The sequence below is a fragment of the Morchella importuna genome (assembly GCF_003444635.1).
Source record: "Morchella importuna strain M04M26 chromosome Unknown Morimp01GS006, whole genome shotgun sequence".
NCBI lineage: Eukaryota > Fungi > Ascomycota > Pezizomycetes > Pezizales > Morchellaceae > Morchella > Morchella importuna.
This window is the reverse complement of record NW_025763403.1, coordinates 1,327,066-1,350,177: the sequence shown is the minus strand read 5'-3', so window position 1 is coordinate 1,350,177 and position 23,112 is coordinate 1,327,066. Positions and strand designations below refer to the sequence as shown.

Genomic DNA, 23,112 nt, shown 5'->3' with positions numbered 1-23,112 from the left:
CGTTGTTAGTACATTGTCCCCTCTCTCTACTTCTCAGTGATATTCGCCTTCTATGTAAGAATTCAAGTCCATACTTATATCAAGAGGGGTTTCAATCTGTCGTCTCCACGCACCGCCAAGGGGCGAGTGATAATCTATGATTACTCATACTTCTCTTTCCCAATGCACTGGGTCGAGTAAGGTTAGATAAACTATTACATGAGATGTCTACTAATTCTCCTGGTTTTTTTCTGGCGGGGTTTATCGCTTCCATTGTGTCTCCGGATGACTTGAATACTACATGTACATAAATATCTATTTTCTCAGAGAGTGGGGTACGTAGTGGGCCGGGTGTGTACCTGAAACCACGTATTTTGAGTTTTCAAAGTGCGGCCTTTTAGCACCTTTCCCCCCCGCCGTATCTGTTTCTAAGAGTTCTGATTTACTGCTCTAGTCTTTGCGCTTATATGACTGTGCCACCATTATCCGGGTAGCTTGGGGAAATAGGTCTTCTCTAACGACGTATCTAACGACGCCGCGGGCAAGGCGTCAATGATCGCACAGTGGGAAACTACATGTATGCCTCTCAGCTCTAGCTACGCCTGAGCGCTGCATGTATCGCTGCAATATAATAGATATAATAGAAGCTAGCACGTACCCACAAAGCATATTACAAGATTCAATATCCATCACCCCCACCCAGTAGCACAACCGATTAAGCTTTCAAGTATAGTAGAAAGGGAATAAAGAAACCACATGCACGCCCATCTCCTCTATGGGCATAAATACCACCCTCACTCCTCACCCCTTACTTCTCCCACCATACCCTCCAATACATACCCCCCAATACCCCCAATACCATAAACTAACCACCCCCCAGAAACCCCTACAACAATGGCAACCCCCCGCATCACCGCCTCTGCAATCCTCATCACCCTCGCCGTCTCCAGCATCATGAACGTCTCCTCCTCCTCCTCCTCCTCCACCTCCTCCAACAAGCCACTAACTAAGCCCTGGGAACAAGGTAGCAAGAAGCCACTAATCACCAAAACCCAGCAGACCCACAAAGCGCAAGCAGCGCCGTTCAAGAGCCAGCATGGCGAGCCGTGGAAAGGCTCGAGTGGCTTTCCGGGGTCGCAGGCGCCGTTGAGGGGTGGTGGTAGTACGAGACGGTAGAGAGAGAGAGGGGTTGTTTGGGGTGTGTTTTTATATGGGTACATGTAGTTGTTATTTTAAGTAGTTGTTAGTTTTAGTTTTAGTTTATGTTGTGTTGTTAATAGAATCGTTTCTTTGTCCTCCACCTTCCACCGTACCTCCGTAGAACGCCCCACGGGCGCCCACCTACCCCCAGGACAAAGTACGGCCATAAAACCATAATATATTAATCTACCCACAGCCTTCAAGGAGACCCACAACCCCAGCTGAAGAATACAATTCACCGAGTGATAACCTATGAGGCAGCGCCGTCAACGCATACTATGTCCACAGTAGCCGTGACGGGTCGACGGGTCATATGGTACAGTCCGGCCCCGGGTACACGGATACTCGACAAGGCTACCGTTCTGCTTCTAACCGTATGTACATGTATCTATAGCCTCGCGGCGGGTGCCTTGAAACTTATGGGCAGCTGTACCAGCTGTTGGCGGCATCGTGCAGTCATGTATGGGCTTCGCATGGTCTGTCTCCATCCTCAAATTTCCCTTTTTTACTATATGTGTGTAGTTATTATTTCTCGCTCTCATACTCTATCTCCGTCCCTGTACTAGCTGAAAAGAAACAAAAGATTCGACAAAAGGTACTGCAACGGCATCTTGTTGTCCGTTACTACCCCCACCCCAGGTCGAACCCAGGACCTTATATGTCCCTGGGTCAAACACACGGTGTCTCTACCTGACGAGCAGTCTAACCACTAGACCACTCGCCCATGGTGGATGCTGCGCTGGGGGTGGTACTTGAGCTTGGCGGTGTGCCAAGATGTACGTTGTGTACTCCGAAATCGGACCCTCCGACTGGCCTCACAATCATAACTTAAATAGGCAATTTTTATTTCTCTCTTGATTCTCGGTGTCATCTTAGAGATCAATGGCCGCTGAGATATCGTTGATCACCATGTGTTCAGAAAAAAAAGAGGAAAATTTTATTATTGAAGGAAATCTATCTATATCTACTTCTTATACGATATCTAAAGCTTCTCGAAAACCGCCTGCATCCAGCACCGATACATCTTCAGCTGTCGTTTTCGGTTTACAAGCAGACGTCTATCCACGCCCATCTCCCTTGCCACGAAGCCGCCAAAATCGCCTTCCGGGAACGTTTGCTGCTGCTCCTCCTTGGTCTTCTCTACCGTTGTGATTGGCTCCTCCTGCGTCTCTTCTTCCTCCTGCGGCACCTGCTCCTCGACCACAGGCTTCTTCTCCCTCTCTTTTATTTCCCCGTTCTCAGTCTTGTAGTTGACCTCCTCGGTCTCTCCTACCTCGCCGGTGAATATCTTCCTGAGCTCCCACTGCTCAAAAAAGTACACCCTCGTCCCGTCACCTCTGACATAGAAGTTCTCGTCGAGATACCTTCCTGCCTTGAACCTGACCTGGGCCAAGTCGCCTCTGCCATAGTCCCTAAACAGAACCTTACCGCCCTTCTTCAGCATCCGTCGAACATTCCCCAGCGCCGCACTCCACTGCTCCGGCGCCAACGCAGAAAACACAAACACCATAATCACCACATCCACCGTCCCCTCCTCCACACCCACCGGCAGCGTATCCGGCTCCGACAAATCATACACCTCCGCCCTAACCCTCCCTCTCTCCACATGCTCCTTATACAGCGGCTGCGCCCTCACCACCTCCACGGCCTTCGCACTAAAGTCACACCCCACGATACGAAAGCCCTCATTCACATTCTGCTTCAGCACCGGAAACAGCGTATTCCCGCGCCGCACCCCAGCTCCACCATCACCACGTCCCCTGCGCCCTCGCGCGTCGCCTCCGCCAGGATCGGGAACTCCTGCTGCAGCCACTTGCGGTCCTTGAAGAAATTCTCCTTGTTGTTCTTGTAGAAGAGGTCCCACCACTTTGCCGGGTCGCTCATGAAGCGCTTCTTGTCGCTCGCGCTGACGGGCTTGCTCCGCTGGCTGGCGTACTGCGCGGCGCTGTACGCTTTGTAGGCTGGGTCTGTCTCGACGTGGTCCCAGGCGTTGAAGGTGAAGACTTCGTCTTCGGAGAGCAGCAGGCGCGAGCCGAATTGGAAGGGCGCGGACACTTTGGGCCCGTCGGGGTGGACGTGTGCTGTGGCGATTGGGGCGGCTGTGGGGGCTGGAGGCTCCCCGCTTATGGCGGGTATGGTTTCTACGGTGACGGGGGTGGGCTCGGAGACGGTGAGCTTTCTGAGGTCGGGGAGCTGCTGGTCATTGACTGCTGCCTCGGGGGCGGGCGCGGAGTCGACGGAGAGCATGGTTAAGAGTACAGGTATGTATGTGAGATTTCTTTGTTGATTTCTTTTCGGGGTTCTTTTGCTGTATGTTTGTGGGTGAGTTTGTGGTGGTTTGTGTAGAGTAGCTGGTAAGGGGATCTACCTTGGTGGAATTATTTTTATTTCACATGCCCCACCGTGGGGTCTTGCAACCAGAGCCTCATCCCTGCTAAGTCGATCATTGGCACCTGGTATTGGATTTACTGTGGAGCAGCGGATTATGGTGTCTGATGCATTACAGCGGCATGACAGCTAATTCTTTGGGCTAATGGACCATATCGAGCACCTAGGTAAAAAAAAAAAAAAGATATATTTTACTAAGACTAGTGCGACGGTGCCTACGCAGCTTAAATGATGCCAAAATATTGCCTTACAGATACATTCTATTACTTCCATTGAGCGCACATAGTGGTGTAAGTGCTCAAAAGTATCTCCTACATGTAATCTAGAGTCAGCTACGCATCAATATTCGAGTCGTTCTCTCGGTATGGTTTTTATCGTTTCTATATTCAATACGAGTGATAATATATGATTCAACACACGCTAAACCCTCCAACCAAGGCTTATTTACATGTATCTATCACCTACATACGCAAAACCAACCTCAGTATAAAGTTAACGCCAAAAAACAAACAAAACTTTTGATTTATGAAAATGTATACACATTGTAAAGAAGTCCCGCTGTCCATTCTAAACGCACTAATACTTCCATAACCGCACTGCCTTCAAACAAAACATCAGCATAGTTCCAGGTTCTCGTACAAAGAATAATGGCATACCTTATCTTTACCACCACTCGCAACCTTCTTGCCGTCTGGACTCCAGTCGACTGCAAACACCTCGTCCTGATGTCCTGGGAGATCGGTGTGTAGTTTTCCAGTCTTGACGTCCCAGATCTTGAGGGTTGTGTCCTTAGATGAAGAGACGAGGAGTCTCGAGTCTGCTGAGAAACAGCTATTTTTCACGCCCCGTTAGAAGGCTGCCATACTCAACTAGATTGGGGGGGATTTTGTGTGTGTGTGCTTACCATTGATACACAGGCGCCACATGCCCGCGAAGACTGAAGATGAACTTCCCGTCTCTGGCATTCCACAGCTTGACGTGGTTGTCGAATGAGGCGGAGGCAATCAATCTTCCGTCGGGTGAGAACGTTACGTGGTTCACCAACTTCTGGTGTCCCAACAGTCTTGCAATGGGCTTCGTTCCCTTCTTTGGCTCCCAGAGGTACATTGTAAAGTCGTCGCTGGCAGTAACTAGCCTCTCGACAAGCTCACCGCCAATAGTCGCAGCCTTCTCGTACCTCTCCTTTGACTTTGCAACCTTCTCCTCGTCCGTGGCAGGCACCTGCCCCGTATGGTCATGGTACGCCGTCCTCAGCACAAAGTCCGTCGACAGCGCCAGATGGTTCACCCAATGCGCATGCGCATTCAAACTATGCACCAACTTCCCATCCGACGTATTCCAGATCTTGATCGTCTTATCCTGACTCGCCGAATAGATCCACCCCTGCCCACCCCACTTGACACACGTCACGGCCGCCGCATGGCCCGACATACACATCTCGACCCTGCGCAGCGCCGCATTCCACACACGGATCGTCTGGTCCTTCGACGACGACACCACCCTCGCATTATTCGGGTCCGACTGGAGATGATAGGGCTCCCACGCCAGGCCCGTGATCCACTTTGTGTGTCCCTTCATCGCGTCGCCGAGCGGCTTCCCCGTCTTTGCGTCCCACAGCCGCAGCGTGTTGTCCATGCTCCCCGTCGCAATGTACTTTGTGTCGGGGCTCCACGACACGGCGAGCACCCACGACTTGTGCCCCTTGAGTGTGTGCATGGGCGTCTCGGTGTCGCAGTCCCACACGCGCGCCGTGCCGTCGCCGCTGCCCGTCACCATGCGCGCCGACGAGGCGGGCGAGAACTGTGTTGCGAGGATGGCGTCGCCGTGGCCGCTGATTGCTGCTGAGCAGCGCGAGACGGCGCGGACGCGGAAGACGGCCTGAGGCGTGTAGACGAGTGTGAGGACGTCCTCGGTGGTCTTGTGCCCGGGCTTGAGGACGGAGGTCCACAGGTCGTTGGTGATGTCGATTATGGGCGAGTCGGCGTTTGTGAGTGAGGTGAGGAGGGAGAAGGTGTATGGGACTCTGTCATCTTCCTGTGGAATTGGGGGGTTGAGTTAGTGAGGTTTGTTCTGATCTGTAGGGCCAATGATCAGTGGGAGGGTAGAACGTACTGTCCCAAGAAGCTTGTTCACAAGTAGATCTAGCTGCTGCGCCGTGGTGTTTCCGGGGATATGGAGCTCGCCGCCGAGTTGCGCGCCGGTGTCGGAGGCCTGGAGGTGCACGACGACGTTGGGGACATGTTCGGGGATGAGGTCGATTTTCTGCTGTGCCTGGGAAATCTTTGACTCTGCGAGCTTCTGGCGCTTGCTTTTGGGGGGCAGAACTGTGGCCATTTTTGTGTAATATTAAAGATTGAGGGTGTTGGGTGTAGTTGGTTTCCTATATTCTTTTGTTTGGTTGCAATTGGCGGGGTGGAATGGATGGATGGTCTGCACGAATTAATTTTTCGAGATCACGTGGGGGAAGAGCCGCAGCTTATCGGGAGGGGGGCTAGGCTGCTTGGGGTTAGCGCGGGTATGTGCGTGTGAGTGCTTGGCAGGAAATTCGAGATCTACATCGAGGTAGAGTACATGTACCTACACCGTTTATGTCCAAGGGAAAACATCCCTTGGCTACATGTATGATCTATTCAATTCCAGTAACAACTGCTGTATACCAGACACAACTTCTTGCTAGAGAATTTAGATGCTGCTGATTACCAGTATCAAATCCTCCCCCCTGCGGTGACTTCGAATTGTAGAGGATCGAAGCGGTAATCATCTGCAATTAACGCAGCGGTGAATGGAAAGTACATGTACATACATGTAGTGATAGCAATTGCTAAGGAATGTGTACTCTATAATATACAATCTATCGACCATCGTGAAGTGAATCTATATGCACCTGCTACTCTCAACTTCAGGATGTACCTGCATACATGTCTCTGGTTCTTGCTGTACTCGTAACCAATTTCTAGCACAGGCATCATGTATGCACAGATGTAGGAGTACAGCGGTACATGTATCTTAGCGGCGCTCACACCTTACACGCGCCCTGCATTCCCCACCAAGTCCAAGTCCATCTCGAACCACAATCAGGGTAACTAACCCTCACTACTCCCACTCGACTCAAAAAAAGAACCCCCCCCACAACGTCATACATCTCCATCCACCCACGCCCCCAAAATGGCGTCCACACAAGCCCCTCAACCATCACCTCCCACAAACCCACGAAAGCGCGGCGCCCCCAGCCTCCCAGTCGGCTCCGGCAACGAGCGCAAACGCGCAAAGTTCCAAGACGCCCGCACCATTGCCGTCCAGAGCTCCAACCCAGCCCTGCGGTCCGGCGAACTCGACGTCAATGCCTTCATCCAGTCCCGCGAATTCGAGATTGCGGCGCTCCGGGATGCAATGAAGAACTCGAAGCGTGCGAGCAACAAACGGGCCTTCCAATTGGTGCCTAGGGACATGAGACGGCGCACGGCAAGCCACAATGTCAAGAGGGTGCCCAAGAGACTGCGAAAGAGGGCGGCGCGCGAAATGCATGAAGACAACACCCCTACGGTGACTGCCCGCCGGCGGAAGTCTGCAGGCTTTATGCGTCTGCGCCTTGAGACAGCGAAAAAGCTCAAGAATATGGCTACCAAGCGGGAGCTTAACCCAGAGATCCTCTCGAAAACTCCCTTGTCACGTAGTACGATCAATGAGCTACGGAGACCGCCACGGCCGGCAAACAAGTTTAGGAAGAGGCAGAGGGAGAAGACGTGGTTGCCGACGCATCTGTGGCATGCAAAGAGAGCAAGGATGGGGGTGAGGTGGAGATTCGCCGTAGCAGAAACACCCACCGAGAAGTGTTATCGCCCGACGCATAGAGCAAGTCAGACAAAGGGTGCCGTGGCATGGGATCAAAGCTACTTTTCAACAGTCATGCTGAGAGGGAGTGAAGAAAATTGCAAAGAGGTGATTGGAAAGGTTTGTGGGAAAGCAGTGGGCCCATTGAGCAAGCTTGTTGTGAGTGGAAAGAGGGCATGTGAGGCATGGATTTACAAGGCAGGGGATTATCCTACAGGGCCAATTGCACCCGTTACCATTATCTGGTGTGTGCCTAAAGACGTCAATGAGCACAGGGAAATATTTATCAGGGTCCACCCATCAGCCTTCCTTGAGCTATGGGACACCCTCCTTCCACTCTGCAAAGCTCACAAAACAGTCATTGAAGACCTGCGATTCGAAATCGGCAGTATCGAAATCACAGGGCCGTCTGCCACTGCTGCACTCCTCTCCATCCTCAAACCCACCACCCCCGGCTCGCCAGAGTCTCCAGAAGGCATATGGCCCCAACTACATGGGCTTACCAACCCCTCTTTTCTTCCTCTCGGCGCCCTACTCACCTTCAAAATCAGCGACCCACGCCTCCGTCTCCCTCCCCGCCCCTTCATCCCCGCACCCTCCGCAACACCCGAAGCAGATCTTCTCAACCTCTCTCGCACCTGGCCGCCCGACAGCACACTCCCACCATCACCTCTCTTTCTCCGCGAAGCACGCGCAACCGCTGTCCGCTTGCAATCATCGCACCGCAAGATAGGCCGCCGAAAGGCAGCCGCGCCGCCAGGTGAATATATCCCCGCACTGCCCACAGACCCAGAGATCCCACTGCTCCTGTTTGCGTCGCACCGCCAGATGCCTGTTCGTGGAGTGTCACAGGCAATAGGGTCGTGGACCCTAATGCTACCGTGGAAGTGGGTCATGCCCGTGTGGTATGGGCTCATGAATGTCTCGAGTGACATCAGATTTGGAGGCATAGACGAGGTGAGGCAGGTTTTCTTCGAGAGGGGCGAAGGGTGCTTTCCCGACGATTTCCCGGGGACGGCATCAGGGGCGGAGGAGGAGAGGAGGAAGGGGGCGGAGAGGAAAGAGGTGTGGGAGAAGAGGCCGAGGGGCAAAAAGGTGGTTTGGGAAAGGGTCTTGTTGGGAGAAAAGAGAGGAGAGCTGGGTGATGGGTTTTTATGCGATTGGGGGTGGCTGGTTGGTGACAGGAAGGTGAAGGTTGTTGGGAAGGAGCAGGTCGATAAGGCTACTGCGAAGACTACGGGGGTTGCGGAAACTGCGGGGGCTACGGAAACTATGGAGACTGCGGAGACTACGGAGACCGCCAGGACGACAGAGACTGCGGATAGCATGGACATAGATCCACCTGCCCCTCCCCATCCCCCGGCTGAACCAGCTCCTTCCTCCAAACCGGTTCCTTCTGTTGAGCCAGCACCTCCAGTAGAGTCAACTCCTCCAGTCGGGCCAACCAATCCCGCCGAACCAACTCCCTCCCCAATAGTAGCTCCCAAATACTGGCAAATACCCGCGCACCTGATCCATCCTCTTCTTACCTCCACCGATAATCTCTCTAGCACCCTTTCCACACTCCCCCCCGCTACACTCGCCGCTGGCCTCTTCACGGTAAAACTTACCTCCCTACAACGCGGCACACCTTTATCCCGTGCACGAATATACGCCCTCCCCGAATCAAATCCAGAGCTGTGTGCACAGTGGAAATCGCTCCTACCGCAATCCAAAGCAAAGAAAGACTCCAACCTCAAGAATGGCAAGAAGCAAATACCCCGGGCAGGGCAAGAGGGATACCCGCATGTGCCAGGCGAAGAAGAGTGCATAGGCTTTGTGACTACGGGTAACTTCAATCTCAAAGAGGGGATGGGCATTGGGGTTGGCGCTTTGGCTTTTGGCAAGGTTTTTCGGGAGGGGAGGAAGGGGACTGTGGGGAGAGTTGTGATTGTGAGGAGTGTGGGTGAGAGTCTGGGTAGGCTGGCCAGATGGGATGTTGTTTAATTGGGCTGGGTACCGGAGTTATATGGATAGATAAATGGCACGATGTATTTTTTACCTGTGAGCCTCCTGTTTTTCTGGGAGGAGGGGCCTTTTGTTTTGGATTATTTGGACTACTTTGAGTGTTGAGGGAATGATCACTATAGTATCAATATCCCCACTATCAATACCCCCACTATCAATACCCCCATATCATTATTACACATCGTATATTTTACCCCCTTTATAAATAGACATGATTTGTCTACCATCAATATTTCCAAAAGAAAAATGACACAAAAAACTCCAGTCAAACCACGCAAACATAAATATGGTGGCTCATTGGTCTACAAACCCCACTAGCTTGGCCTAAGTTTAATGAAACTTTGAACACGCTTTCCCGTGAAGTGCGGCACAAAGTATTCTTTCCACCTTATATCTCTTTCCCTATATCAGCAGCCCCGTCGTCATCAACACACAAACTTTAACGGCATCTCAGGAGTTGGCAACTTACGTAGTCTCATGCAACCTGAGATCAAACTTCCGAAAGATATGGGCAAACCCAATAGTCAACTCACACCATGCAAGACTTTGAAAAAAAGTCAGAAGTCATCGATACCTTTACATCCCCAGGAGAAGAAAAACGACTCACTTGACACCAAGACACATTCGTGGGCCCCGGGAGAATGGCACAAGCCAATGCTCGAGATGTTTGGAGTTTGGTTGCAGCCACCTTTCGGGGATGAAGCGATGGGCGTCTGGAAAGATCCCTTCGTTTGTATGGACATATGGAGAGCTCATACCTACAACTGTCTGAAAAGCGACATTAAGCAGCGTTTTAGTGGAGATACAGCTAGAAGAGTACTTACTCCTCCTAGAATATGGGCCCCTCCTATTGTGGCACCAGATGGAGGCACTACTCGGGGTAATGCGGATACGACTCCATGCGAGACCCTCAAGCTTTCCTTTATGACTGCATTCTACAGCACGTCAACACTGGTTCACGAGCTCGGGATGATGTTTGCATACCAGATATGGCAGTTTTTCCAGTTCCTCGTATCCTAGTGACTTTTCAAGCACTGGCCAGTTTTTCTTAAGCTCATTAAAGAGCTTCTCATAAACACTAGGATTATTCAAAACGTGGAAACCTCCTACTACAAGAGTATTTCCCACAGTGTCACTACCTGCGATTAGCAGCGCCATAGTCTCATCGAAAAGACCATGACGAGTTGGCAGTGACTCCCCGGCCCTTTTGTTTTCAGGATCAAGAAGTCTATGGTAAATGACATGATCAGCAATGGCTGGACTTTTTGGATTGGCAAGGAATCTATCAAGATGGTCTGAAACAGACTGTGATATATGTCAACACTCTCATACAATCTTATATTTGTGAGAACAGAAGTTACGTTTTGGACCCCCATAATACCGGCGGTTTCGGGGCTCGTTAATAACGAGAGCCACGTTGGAGTGTGCATAAAAATCCACTGGACCGGGCGGAAATGCTTGAAAACCCAGTACATTGGCAGAGCGACTTTGACGCCCACTAGAACAAGGTGACGGAATCCTTTGTAGTCCAGCGAATTAAGAGACTCTGCAAAGCAGAAGGACGTGATGATGTCCATTGTTGTGCATCGAAATGTAGAAGAAATGCCAGCAGCGTCGCTGGTATCATGGTATTCGGTGAGTTTCTCGCATAGTTTTTCCACCTAAAATTGTCTTAGGAAAGCGTATTGATTCTCCAAGAGCATAGGAGGAACCTTCTCAATAACTAGTCTTTGCAATGATATAATATTACGGCGAGAGAACAATGGACTCAACACCTCTCTTCGGCGGCGCGAGAGGTTGGGGTCAATAAAACCGAAAGTGGAATCGCCCTCGCCAAAGCATTGGTACATGAACTCGTCTTTTATCATCCTCGAATTACTACTATATATTTCGTGGTAAACCTCCGGTTCACTGAAATGAAGCTATTATCTATTGTCAGCTACAGAATAAGGGGATTTCCAAAGAATTGTTACCTCGTTTGGTTCGACCCTTACAATTGGACCTTCTCTATGTCTTAACTCAAATGCAAGCAAGAGATTTTCAAGCAACTTACCATATTTCTTGTGTAGCTTCTTTACTTGGTGGGCAAGTTCACCGCCCATCCATACGTCGTAGTAGGTCTGATACCATACTGTAGCGGCTACTAGTTTGGGCCTAGATACTTCGAAAGAGGATGGAAGAAGACTCTGTACAGACTTATTCCCAGTACGCAGAGAATATAACTGATTATAGCGGCCGATAACAATGAAAACCCGAATACCTTCTGCTCCAAAATCATTCTGATGGCTACTAATATGGTAGATGGTGTGTTACGCGCAAAATACTCTTCAGAACTGGGGAGTACCCCACGTATTAATATATCCCATGCGAGTATCTGATCTACCCTTGAAAGGTTCTCTTTCAGTTGGGTGCAGAATCTCATAGGTATGTATGTATGCGCGGCTACAGAGGAGTGAGTAACGTGAATGAGACATCTCCACCGGCGAAATACTAGGCTCTTTTTGAGACCAGGAAGTTTAACGCCTCGACCAAGAGATTTGCCTGGGAGCACATGTCCACTATTTGTGTAACAACGATTTCAAAAGAGCTCGAGACTCTTACACCTGGAATTCCCATTATATGCATGCAAGGGTTCGAATTCGATATCTTGCAATTAATCACGTATATCTATGTACATGCGGGCACTACAATATGTAAGCAAACCCACCTCATAAATCATAAATATGTACCACATGAGGACTTATCTTGTGAATTCATTATCTTCTCAGGGACACGGAGGGCATCGAGATATCTGATTTTAGCTAAACATCAAGCTTCTTTATAAATTGCCTGCAAATAAACGTCGATCCTGGTATATACAAGAAACTGCATGTATGTGCTATACTTATTGTAAATTTTTGCGACAAGAGAGCTCTAGTAAGGGCCTATCTTCTTAGCCCTTGGTAAATAGCTCCAATCGCAAGATCTCCTACCTACCTATCTTGACCGTTCTCGGCACTCAAACATAACAATTTTGGACCTTGATACCATGAGACACATCGGATATCTGTCCAATAAGATGATAGCAATTCGGACCGGCTATTATGACCGTGGTCTAGAAAGCCGAGACATTATTAAAGGTCACTGTTTTAGAGATTACCATATTTGCATGGAGTAGACGGGAGCACCGAAGGATTTTTAGGCTATTTTCAAAGTTTTCTGCTAATTACAGCGTTGATTCACATCACCAATGACATTTATTTGGAGAGACAGCTTTGATTTTTCCTAGTCTATGGGGAGTTTTGCCATATCCCAGCTTCGTCAGTGGTTCAAACCAGGGTGCAAACACGTATGCATGAATGAATTATAATTCTAGAAATAGGACCAGCTACATGAACTGTCAAGGCATCTAAATCTCCCCAAGAAATCAACACATACATGTAGATATATGCAGCAATTAACCCTTATTTAAGCGAAGCGGAGCAATCGCAATTGCAAGGAGATCTAGCTATCTGTTTTCGAAGTCCCCATTCCACAAGTATCAATTGCTTGTGCAGCGGTGGTATAGACGGCTAGGTTATTTTCGAAACTTGTATGTATGTATGTACTTGTATTTGGGAGCTAGATCTATAATCATTAGTGGATAGATTCGTTCATGAATTGTCACTCGTCCATTCGTACAATGTATAAGTAACTTGCTTTTTCTAGACACCTAGCTGACTGGTCACGGCTGAGCCATATATATTTAGGGCCCTGTATATCAACATTTAAACTCTTAAATTCAATATTCAATATAAGTAAACCCGAACACAATATTAGTCCCCCCTATATGAAACTTAGTCATTTCTTAGTAGTAGCTTCATTACATGTAGCTAGAACTCGGAGAGAAGCGATACATACCTTACCGTCGAAACGCATACAATTTTGAGCCTTATTCAGTCGGCTTATCCAGATCGTAGGCTCACAATAGCTTTATCAGTACAAAAATCCTTTTTTAAGCCTTATTTCATCCTTAAAACATGCTTAAATAATACTTATTTGAACCTTATTGGATTCATAAGGCTATTATGAGCCTACGATCTGGATAAGCCGACTGAATAAGGCTCAAAATTGTATGCGTTTCGACGGTAAGGTATGTAACTAAAGCCATTTTTAGGCTTGGGGGTTGAGAAATATGGCTTCGACGTTAGGAAAAGGACACCTTAACTTTTAGCATTTAGGACTCATAATACCACGATACCAGTAAATCATATCGTAACCAGGCTAGTTGTGTCTCTTCACATTTTTTTCCTCTCTTCCTACTTGTTGCATGCATCGCCTCCACTTTTTGTTTGCAATCATTCAGCCCTGTACGATTCGCTCAAACCACTGTTTCTGATTATTCAAATCATCTGTAAATCATAGCAAGAATTTACGCAGCTCAAGTACCGGCAGCATGACCGAATCACCTATATCTCAGATGCAACCTGTGAGCCGAGTCTCCACCATCTCTCGGAGGCTCGCCTCAAAAGTACTTTCAATGATTGAGAAGTATGAATCCCTTTCACATTCAAATACTCGCAACCAACCACTACCGCACCAGCAATCGGCAAATCCTGCTTCTCGGTCTGCTTTTCGCCGCCTTGGGAAGTCAGTCCTTGCTCGAGCCAGGCTTTTTGTCGAAAATGCTGCTGCGCAAACTACACCCAACCGGAGCCTAGGGAGAACGGTACCACCAAGAAGAAGATTTTTGAAGTTTTCAAGTAAAAAAAAGAAACACCGTGCCACTAAAAATGGGAGCAACGGCTTTGATCATGACGGTACAATCAGTAGCAATAGCACACTCACGGAAACTGGAAGCAGTATAACCGCATCCACACCCCCCGTAGCCCGAATTTTACCATCGTCGTTCTTCAAACAGCTGGCGTCGTCAAATGAGTCGTCAACTAGAAGAAAATCAAAGTCACGCGGTCAGCGGAGAAAGAGAGGAATAAGCCCAAAGATCAGGGATCTACGTTTAGATATGGCCAGGAAGGAATCCAGATTTTCTGAAATAACGAGGAAGCTTATGCCCCCAAAGGTATCCGTACGCGATCTCAAGGAACGATTTCAGGAGGCAGAGAGAGCATATACGCATAAAGACTTGAGATTAGAGGAACTCGATGGGTCCTCTAGAGTTCGACTACGTGGAAACATGATCACTAATGAGCCGGGAAAGACAACATCTAAACAGTTTTTACGTGATAAGTTGATGTCAGGAGGTATAGATGGTTCTTTTGCGAGCTTTGCACAAGATCAAAACTCGGGATATCGGGATAATGATAGCGATTTCTTTTATGAGGCTTTCGATAAAGAGTTTGTCCCCCGTAACTATATATACCTTACCTCCACATATCAAGCTCCTTGCTTTGCGGCTTCGTTCTTAAGGGTATGTGCTAACATTGACGGCAGAGATCTTCGGTTATCAAACTGCGAGTCTACTGAGTTGATGTGTAGAGATGACATGAACTATCTGAATACGGAGTATCATTGCATGGCAGATGGTTCGCTTTCAAACTTTGGGTACTTCTTACTTCGCCTGGAGTCCGAGGCTGGAACGCCTGACTCGAGATCGGAAGCAGAATCAGCAAATGAAAATGTCTTTTTCACAGCACCTATGCCCAGTACTGGGCTAGATTCTGCTCAGGGGACGAAGAAGATGTATAGGAAAACACCGCCACCAAGCGGATTCTTTTTCCATCCGGAAAATACTAAGAATGAGACCCAGAAAGTTAGTGAAGAGAATGAAGTAGATTCTTATGCCGCTCACCATTCTATAGCCATGGATATTGTGAGCCCAAAGCCGATGAATGCGGTACAGGCTGCACAACTTAGGAGCATGGTGTTTCGGTACACCTAAATTTCAGGAGAGGAAAAGTTGTTTATTTGATGAATGAACACATGAAAGTATACGTATCGTAAGAGATGGAATTGAGTAGGGCTTGTAAAAGTTCTGTCTTTTGGTACGTAAATAAGGCCTTGAATATAAAGACTTCTGCGTTTATGGGACTAAGTACATGATAATGATTTTGATGCTACAGGAAGTAAATGGGCCCCTTCTAGTCTTTACTATCAATATAGGTCTATTATCAAGATTTTCAGAGCGGTGGTTACGATATTGTTATAGACAATTATTGTGTATGGCTATATGCCTTTTGGCGAGTCCATAGAATTTCGTTACGACTTCATTGTTAAACTACATGTACCTTAGAGCGTTGATTATCCCCTACACTTATATCTCCTACACTTATGTGTATGACTACGTATAATTTTAGTTTATGATAAAAGTTTTCTTGAGTGAATAGCCCGTATCAATCCTTACATTCAAATGACACAACCTAAAGAATTTTACAACAATCTAAGAATGTACATGGTACTAAAAGAAGGTCATGATCACAAGGGATGCACATTCTCATATTCAATTAAATCTTTCGATTCTTGGAGCCTCAGCCTCCTTGGCAACGACCCGCCGCCTCTAGTAGAATCTAACCTCTTGGTAGGCTGATCACGGTCGCTCCCGCACAAAAACATTGTTCTAAAGAATACATGTATCTAATATTTTGTTTTAGAGACTCGTTAATCACGCATATAACCAGAATATGTATATACGCACCCACGCTGGTCGTTTCAAAGTATTTATATCAGTATTTGAGTACTTATCTTTCCTCTTTATTTAAAATTAGCATATCATTACCTCTGCATTATATTACTCGATATCCGCATGTTCATTCTCCTTCAGCTACATATACATGTATGTGTCTATGATGTACTTAATCTGGTTGCATCATATTATATCACTCGCGGTGGTGCAGATAGCAAAACCGTCCGCACAGCCAAATAAGAACCATACAACGGGTAAACTCCAAATCTTCCTAGAGCTCAGAAACCTTGATGAGGGCCCAGAATTAATTTTTTCAACTAGTTGTCCCATCAATTAAAGGCTGTACAGTGTGGTAGCGAACTGGTGAGGCCTCGTTGCGTTGCCAGTACACACCCAAACAGAGGACTATATGTATATGTAGTTCTAGGCCATAAATCATGGGAAGGCGCGGCGTAGCAACCTCCCGGGCCACCACGACTACCCACCCAGCAACCTTTGGAGAGCTGGTTTTCAACCCCTTGCCTTTATAACAGCTCTATTCTCCTAGGCATGCTCTCAACTAGCTACCAAATAAATCATCAGGTAACAGTTCCCAGCAATGAATTAGACCTTCCTCCACGAGGGGCCCATGACTTATGGCATGGCGCTGTACATACATGTATGTAACCTGACGAACCATCGCCGGTTGAGCCGTGATATGAGCTGAGCCTCTTCCTTTAAGCTTGTCCTCCGAGTTTATAAAACCCCAGACGCAGTCTCCGGGTAGAGATCAGCCATCAGATTCCAATTCGACGGGGAAATGTTGTGGATGTAGCGAATATTCGAGTAGAACGTAGTAGTCCTCTCAAAGGAGCCGCTTCTAACATTAAGTGGTTATAAAACCTGTTATTTCATCTTGCGGCGAAACTGGTAATAATATCTTTATTCAATAGATATTACAATTTTACATTTTTAGTGTCTCATCCTCAGTTTATCGCTGTGAATAGACATATGTGTCTATTCTGGTCGCTTATTCTATCACCGCGGGGTTCAACGATCATGAAGAAAAAGAAACAGCTGAAGAAAAAAAAATCCTTGCGAGCCAAGCCACTCGTTCCCCCACCATCCCTCGAGCTGCGACCCTGGTTTGCCCCACCATAGCTAGACTACATATATTTACAGGCACCCGCCATCGCCTCGTCGACTCCCATCACTCGTCAATTGCCCTTGCCAGAGAAGAAAATGTCCGTCATTCAGTCCCTATCAAACCTCGCCATGTCCGCTGTTCCCCAGACAAAGAAGTGCGGTACGATACCACTGCCCCTCTAAACATCCAATTCGCAATTGACTCATAGCTGAATCTAGGTGTTCTTGGATGCACCGGTTCCGTCGGCCAGCGCTTTATTCTCTTGCTCTCGGAGCATCCTTACTTCGTTCTTCACGCCGTCGGTGCCTCCTCTCGCTCGGCTGGAAAGAAGTACAATGATGCCACAAAATGGAAGCAGGCACAACTCATGCCCGCCGGTGTCAAGGATATGATTGTCAAGGAGTGCAAAGCTGCAGAGTTTGCAGATTGTGATGTGGTCTTCTCAGGCCTGGACGCAGACTATGCTGGTGAAATCGGTATGTTCTCTCGGGCTTAGATTCGGGGGAGATATGGGGTGGATGACTCATATACATTCTCAACAGAGGCCGAATTCCTTGCAAACAACCTCGTCGTCTTTTCCAATGCGAAAAACTACCGCCGCGAGCCCATGACCCCCCTCATGGTCCCTCTCGTCAACACCGACCACTTCTCCGTGATCCCCGCCCAGCGAGCTCACCACAAGCTCAACAAAGGCTTCATGGTTACTAACGCTAACTGCTCCACCACTGGCCTCGTCGTTCCCCTGAAGGCACTCCACGATAAGTTCGGCGGAATCACAGCAGTTACAGTTACTACCCTCCAGGCCATCTCCGGCGGTGGATACCCCGGTGTCCCGTCAATGGACATCCTTGACAACGTCGTTCCTTACATCGGTGGTGAGGAGGAGAAGATTGAATGGGAGACTGGGAAGATTCTTGGCGCTGTCAATGTCGAAGCAAACGGCTTCGACCTCCTCAACTCCGTTGCTGTGTCGGCGCAGTGCAACCGTGTTGCTGTTATGGATGGACACACTGCGTGTGTGTCTGTACGCTTTGCTCAGCACCCGCCTCCCACGATCGAGGAGATCAAGGCGGCGCTCCGGGAGTACACCTGTGAGGCGCAGACCCTTGGGTGCCCAAGTGCGCCTAAACAAGCCATCGTGGTGATGGAGGAGCAGGACCGACCACAGCCAAGGTTGGACCGTAATACTGAGGGTGGTTATTCGGTCTCTGTTGGTAGGATCAGGACCGATAATGTTCTGGATATCAAGTTTGTTGCGCTAAGTCACAATACGGTGATTGGAGCGGCGGGATCGTCGATACTGAACGCTGAGGTGGCCGTGGTGAAGGGTCTGATCTAAAGTAGACGGGATCGTCTTGACTTTCCTCCTACCTTTTTAGTGATAGAAACTTTTCTACGATACCTACATGTATTTAGAAGGGAAAAAAATCGATGTTAATTTTGATGTGCAGATTGAAATGTGTGCCGGTGATTTCAGTCACAAGTGGTCACTCGATTTACCAATGTCGCGATAGGGTAAGTGCTGAACGAGATTCCTTGCCCATCCTACTAGTAGATTCTTTTTGCTCGCGGTCGGCTCCATGAGTCGTTCTAGGAAAACCGTCCGCACAGCCAAATCCTTATTCCGAAGAACCACACAACCAATAAGCTCCAAATTTTCCTAAAGCTCAGAGAACCTTGGTAAGAGCCCAATTTTTCGGTCATTGGTTCCATCAATTAGAGCCTATCCCTTCCATGGATGAAACTTGTCAAATTCGCGACCTGGACCGTGCACCACTTAGTAGGGGAATTGTGTTGCCATTTACGGTTGATAACAACAACAGAATCAATTAAGAATTAGCAAAAGTTACCACACAAGGCTAATGATAGCTGAAAGAGGGAAGTCGCGAATTTGGCAAGTTTCATCCGTGGAAGGGATAGAGTGCCGTAGCGAACCGGTGAGGCCACACATATAAAGTACCTTTTGCTAGATTGACACAAATATGAGTGCAGATCCACAAAGACAACTTAAACGATTCGACTTAGAAGAACAGTATAACTACTATGGTATCCCCTAAATGTATTTGGTATACTTTTAACGTATTTCGCAGCTTGGCAAGCGACCCCACCCAAAAATGACACTTATGGATGCTACTTTGGAGAGTGGCGGAGTGTCGATTGTCAGAATTGGCGGTTAGTAAATACGCTCTAATTACTGTGAAGCTTGGGCGAAGGGATAGACGCTGTGGCGGCGGGTCTTCGCCAAGGTACCCTTTCCACCGCCATCTCAGAGCCTGGTGGAATTGAGGTGAGCGCAAAACATAATTATCTGAGAGAAAACTGTGAACCTTATTTTGCGCGTATTTTCGCTCACCAGGTGTGCCCTGAAGTTTACTTCAGGGTTAAGTCGGCATTTGGCATTTGGCATTGCTTAGTAATTTATTTGTCATCATAACTGGCATCTCTTGAACAGGGCTGGAGCCTGTGAACGAGCCTAGTGCTGAGATAAGCAATACCTGTAGGAATTTCATTCAGCCATTCCCTAAGGTGATCTAACACCTAAGCTCCACAATTCAACAAACAAATTGGGGCAGGCAAACAAAACGCATACGCAGAAAAATAATCTCCTCCATTCATTCTCGGAATACTCCTGGAGATGTCTTTTGAGAACTCGTCTGCAGCTGAGGCTATGGCTTTGGTTGAGCCTAAAGTCATCGAACCTCCTTCGACAAATGAATTAGCGAATAATCCCGCCTCTGAAAATACAGACCCATCAGCCCCTTCAACGGCTCTCGCGAAGCCAAAGAAGTCCATAAAGAAGAAGCGCCGACCGGCCCGAGCCCAAGTCGACCCTGCTACCTTCAAAGGCGGCGCGATTCCAGACCAGACAGGGACCGTTTTTAATATCTGGTATAATAAATGGTCAGGGGGTGATCGCGAGGATAAGTATATCTCAAAGTCACATGCTGAGGGCCGCTGCAACGTTGCTAGAGACTCTGGATATACAAAGGCCGATAAAGTACCTGGGAGCTACTTCTGTCTGTTTTTTGCCAGGGGACTTTGCCCAAGAGGTCAAGAATGTGAATACTTACACAGACTCCCTGCCGTGACGGATCTCTTCAATCCGAACGTGGATTGTTTTGGAAGAGATAAGCACAGCGACTACAGAGATGATATGGGCGGAGTTGGGAGCTTTATGAGGCAAAATCATACTCTTTACGTGGGCAGGATTCACGTCAGTGACGATATCGAAGAGGTTGTTGCGCGACATTTTGCGGAATGGGGTCAAATCGAGAGAAGTGAGCCAATGTCCCCCTTCCCTATTACGTGTTTTCATCTTTACACCTATAGTGCAGTACTAACAGCTCCTACTTTTTAGTTCGAGTATTGAATTCTCGCGGTGTTGGGTTCGTAACCTACACCAACGAAGCAAACGCTCAGTTCGCAAAGGAAGCCATGGCTCATCAATCTCTTGATCATAACGAAATCCTTAACGTCCGCTGGGCAACCAACGACCCCAACCCCATGGCACAAGCCCGCGATAAACGCCGAATTGAGGAACAAGCCGCTGCAGCCATTCGTCATGCCCTTCCAGCTGAATTTGTTGCCGAACTTGAGGGCAAGGATAAGAACGCTGCGAAAAAGAGGAGGATTGAAGGGTCATTTGGCCTTAGGGGATACGAAGTTCCAGAGGAAATTTGGTATGCTCGTGGTCCTGATGCCGTAAATCCTGCAGGACGCACGGTAGAGGGGAGTGAGAATACTTTGATGATTGAACAGGGCGCACATACAACGGCTGTAGAGGAGAAAGAGGAAGGGGGGATTATATCGAATGAGGTGATGGCGGCCCTGAAGGGCTTCCAACAAAGCGGGGCTAGAGTCACAACAAGGTCGGAGAACACTGGAACCGGGCTTTCCTTGGTAGATTATGGAAGTGACAGTGATTGAGTGGTTAGTTGATCCTGCCATGAGGTGCGTGATGCACTGAAGCTGATTGTGGTTTCAATGACTAGCTATGTACTCTGTTACTATTTTTTTTCTTTTCTTCTTTTCCTTTTCTTACCAGCGCCTAACTTTCCTCGCTGGCGATTACGCAGTTCTCTTTATAATTAACCAAGCATTCCTTTAGTCTGATCATGATGTATAATAAAATATCGTAGACGAGCGACAATAGGGCGTTGGGGATTTTTCTGTTACAAATGTGGCAAGTATGAAGCATGAACTGTGAATATATAAAACCACTAGAGACTACACTGCTCAAAATCTCGATCAAGGGCTTTTAAAGTTGAATATCCCTATGGGGATACGAAAATTCCGGAAAGTCATATGTTATGATTCCAAGATTAAGCAGAATTTCAGGTTTATGGCAGGTTTCAAAATGGCATATATATATTGTAGTGATGCACTTAGAAGAAAACAAGTCTCCGGGCGGCTTGCCTAAAACACGGACTAATTGATATATATGGAAACAGAGGGCAACTTGGGCCAGCCCGGACCAAATATATCATGTACTTGCATGTATATAGGGAGGGCTCGGGCCAGATTGAAGATCTAGTTGGACTGTAGTAGGTTATATTTCTATACACATGTAACCTATGCTTTTGTCTCCCTCTCGGTAACTAAAATACACGTAGTTCCCGGGACCTTGCAGCTTGACGGAATGTATGTGCAGGCTCGTGAAATAAAGAAAACCCAAAAGTGTAAAGGCCCGGCCCGACCCATAAAAGAAAATGGTAGGCCCAGACCCGTCGTTGATCAGCGGGTCGGCCTAAGTGGCCCTCTGGCTGAAACTACCTGATGTACATACAGTAGACTCTCGCTGTAAGGATATTTAATATAAGGATATACCCGCTATAAGGATACCACCGGCCAGTCCTAACAAATTTGTATGGGGTTTTAAGGATAATTGGTTATAAGAATATCTTATGGTTTTGGTGTGGGTATTCTTATAGAAAGTGATCTTGACGTGTGAATTTGTAGTTCTCCCCTCCCAAAATAATAAATAAAAATCTTAAAAGTTACAAAAAACAGACTATCCTGCCACTGACCTAAATGGAATAGGTATTAGACCCCACTCTCGCAAATCTCTGGGTATTCTAGACCGTAATTTTTTCTCATTGTTCCTGGAAAACCTAACCCTGAACATGCGTGCTGTAAGGATAGATTGGCTATAAGAATTCGAGTTTCCGGACCGTATCCTTATAGCGAGAGTCTACTGTAGATATACAGCTACACCCCGCTATAAGAAACGCGGGCAATTTTCGTTTCATAGCAAAATATTTCTTAAAGCAAGATTTTGGTGTAGAGCTGTTAGCGTGTACACTATGGGTGTTTTTTACAGCAAGGTTTTTTTCTTATAGCAAGGTTTCTTATAGCGAGGTGTCGCTACTAGTATACATTGCAAGATTGGGATATATTGACTAAGCCCGTGAAAAAACTTTACGAGTGACAGACAATGAAGGAAGCGTGGCATTGCCAAGCCGCGGATTTTTTTCTGTTCGAAAGTTTGAATCTCAGTCATAAATAAAAAAAAGGAAGAATTTTTTTTTTTTTTCAATTTCTAACTAATTATCTCTACATGTACATATTATGTAGGATTGATTATCCACAGATCATCACACTGGGGATCACCACAAGAGATAAATAAAAAGGGACATGATGATGAATGAATGTACTGTCCCCCTCTCATCAGAGCCTTCGTAAAGCGAAGGAACTGGTTGAGAGGGAGACAGACTTCAATCAAGAGAGCCGGGAACGGAACGAAGTCCACAGAGAAAAAGGACAACACTCAGCAAGCCGCACTATGGCGGAGCTCCCATGGTTATTTTCATAACCTCTACTGATGATGATGAGAGAAGAGGAGTGTGAGGGAAACGACCAATTTATAGTCGGGTGTCCATTCTAAAATTTGGCCGACCGCCGCTCTTGGCGACGACAAGGACGAGGCGGCTCAAGCCAATGCCAAGGGAACCTCTTTTTTCTGATTTCCTAAGCGCACTCACTA

General features: G+C 47.7%; 8 protein-coding genes across 8 annotated transcripts; 5 read left to right on the top strand and 3 right to left on the bottom strand.

Annotated features, from left to right (window-relative positions):
* Window positions 1-873: 873 nt before the first annotated feature.
* On the top strand, window positions 874-1,155 carry LAJ45_03169 (uncharacterized protein; the record flags this gene model as incomplete). The annotated part of the gene is made up of 1 exon (XM_046112757.1): window positions 874-1,155. The coding sequence occupies one exon, from the start codon at window positions 874-876 to the stop codon at window positions 1,153-1,155; it is 282 nt and encodes a 93-aa protein (XP_045974246.1).
* Window positions 1,156-2,161: 1,006 nt separating this feature from the next.
* LAJ45_03168 (uncharacterized protein) lies at window positions 2,162-3,426 on the bottom strand (the record flags this gene model as incomplete). Its single annotated transcript, XM_046112756.1, has 2 exons — window positions 2,162-2,834; window positions 2,915-3,426. The coding sequence occupies 2 exons, from the start codon at window positions 3,424-3,426 to the stop codon at window positions 2,162-2,164; spliced, it is 1,185 nt and encodes a 394-aa protein (XP_045974245.1).
* A 717-nt stretch (window positions 3,427-4,143) lies between these two features.
* LAJ45_03167 (uncharacterized protein) lies at window positions 4,144-5,901 on the bottom strand (the record flags this gene model as incomplete). Its single annotated transcript, XM_046112755.1, has 4 exons — window positions 4,144-4,167; window positions 4,224-4,398; window positions 4,472-5,601; window positions 5,680-5,901. The coding sequence occupies 4 exons, from the start codon at window positions 5,899-5,901 to the stop codon at window positions 4,144-4,146; spliced, it is 1,551 nt and encodes a 516-aa protein (XP_045974244.1).
* Window positions 5,902-6,732: 831 nt separating this feature from the next.
* LAJ45_03166 (uncharacterized protein) lies at window positions 6,733-9,384 on the top strand (the record flags this gene model as incomplete). The annotated part of the gene is made up of 1 exon (XM_046112754.1): window positions 6,733-9,384. The coding sequence occupies one exon, from the start codon at window positions 6,733-6,735 to the stop codon at window positions 9,382-9,384; it is 2,652 nt and encodes an 883-aa protein (XP_045974243.1).
* A 624-nt stretch (window positions 9,385-10,008) lies between these two features.
* Window positions 10,009-10,982, bottom strand: LAJ45_03165 (uncharacterized protein; the record flags this gene model as incomplete). Its single annotated transcript, XM_046112753.1, has 4 exons — window positions 10,009-10,173; window positions 10,230-10,340; window positions 10,390-10,710; window positions 10,767-10,982. 4 exons carry the CDS (start codon window positions 10,980-10,982, stop codon window positions 10,009-10,011), a joined length of 813 nt encoding a protein of 270 aa, XP_045974242.1.
* A 2,921-nt stretch (window positions 10,983-13,903) lies between these two features.
* Window positions 13,904-15,262, top strand: LAJ45_03164 (uncharacterized protein; the record flags this gene model as incomplete). The annotated part of the gene is made up of 1 exon (XM_046112752.1): window positions 13,904-15,262. One exon carries the CDS (start codon window positions 13,904-13,906, stop codon window positions 15,260-15,262), a length of 1,359 nt encoding a protein of 452 aa, XP_045974241.1.
* A 1,962-nt stretch (window positions 15,263-17,224) lies between these two features.
* Window positions 17,225-18,468, top strand: LAJ45_03163 (uncharacterized protein; the record flags this gene model as incomplete). Its single annotated transcript, XM_046112751.1, has 3 exons — window positions 17,225-17,288; window positions 17,348-17,605; window positions 17,672-18,468. The coding sequence occupies 3 exons, from the start codon at window positions 17,225-17,227 to the stop codon at window positions 18,466-18,468; spliced, it is 1,119 nt and encodes a 372-aa protein (XP_045974240.1).
* Window positions 18,469-19,764: 1,296 nt separating this feature from the next.
* Window positions 19,765-21,237, top strand: LAJ45_03162 (uncharacterized protein; the record flags this gene model as incomplete). Its single annotated transcript, XM_046112750.1, has 4 exons — window positions 19,765-20,407; window positions 20,488-20,998; window positions 21,058-21,059; window positions 21,122-21,237. The coding sequence occupies 4 exons, from the start codon at window positions 19,765-19,767 to the stop codon at window positions 21,235-21,237; spliced, it is 1,272 nt and encodes a 423-aa protein (XP_045974239.1).
* Window positions 21,238-23,112: the final 1,875 nt, after the last annotated feature.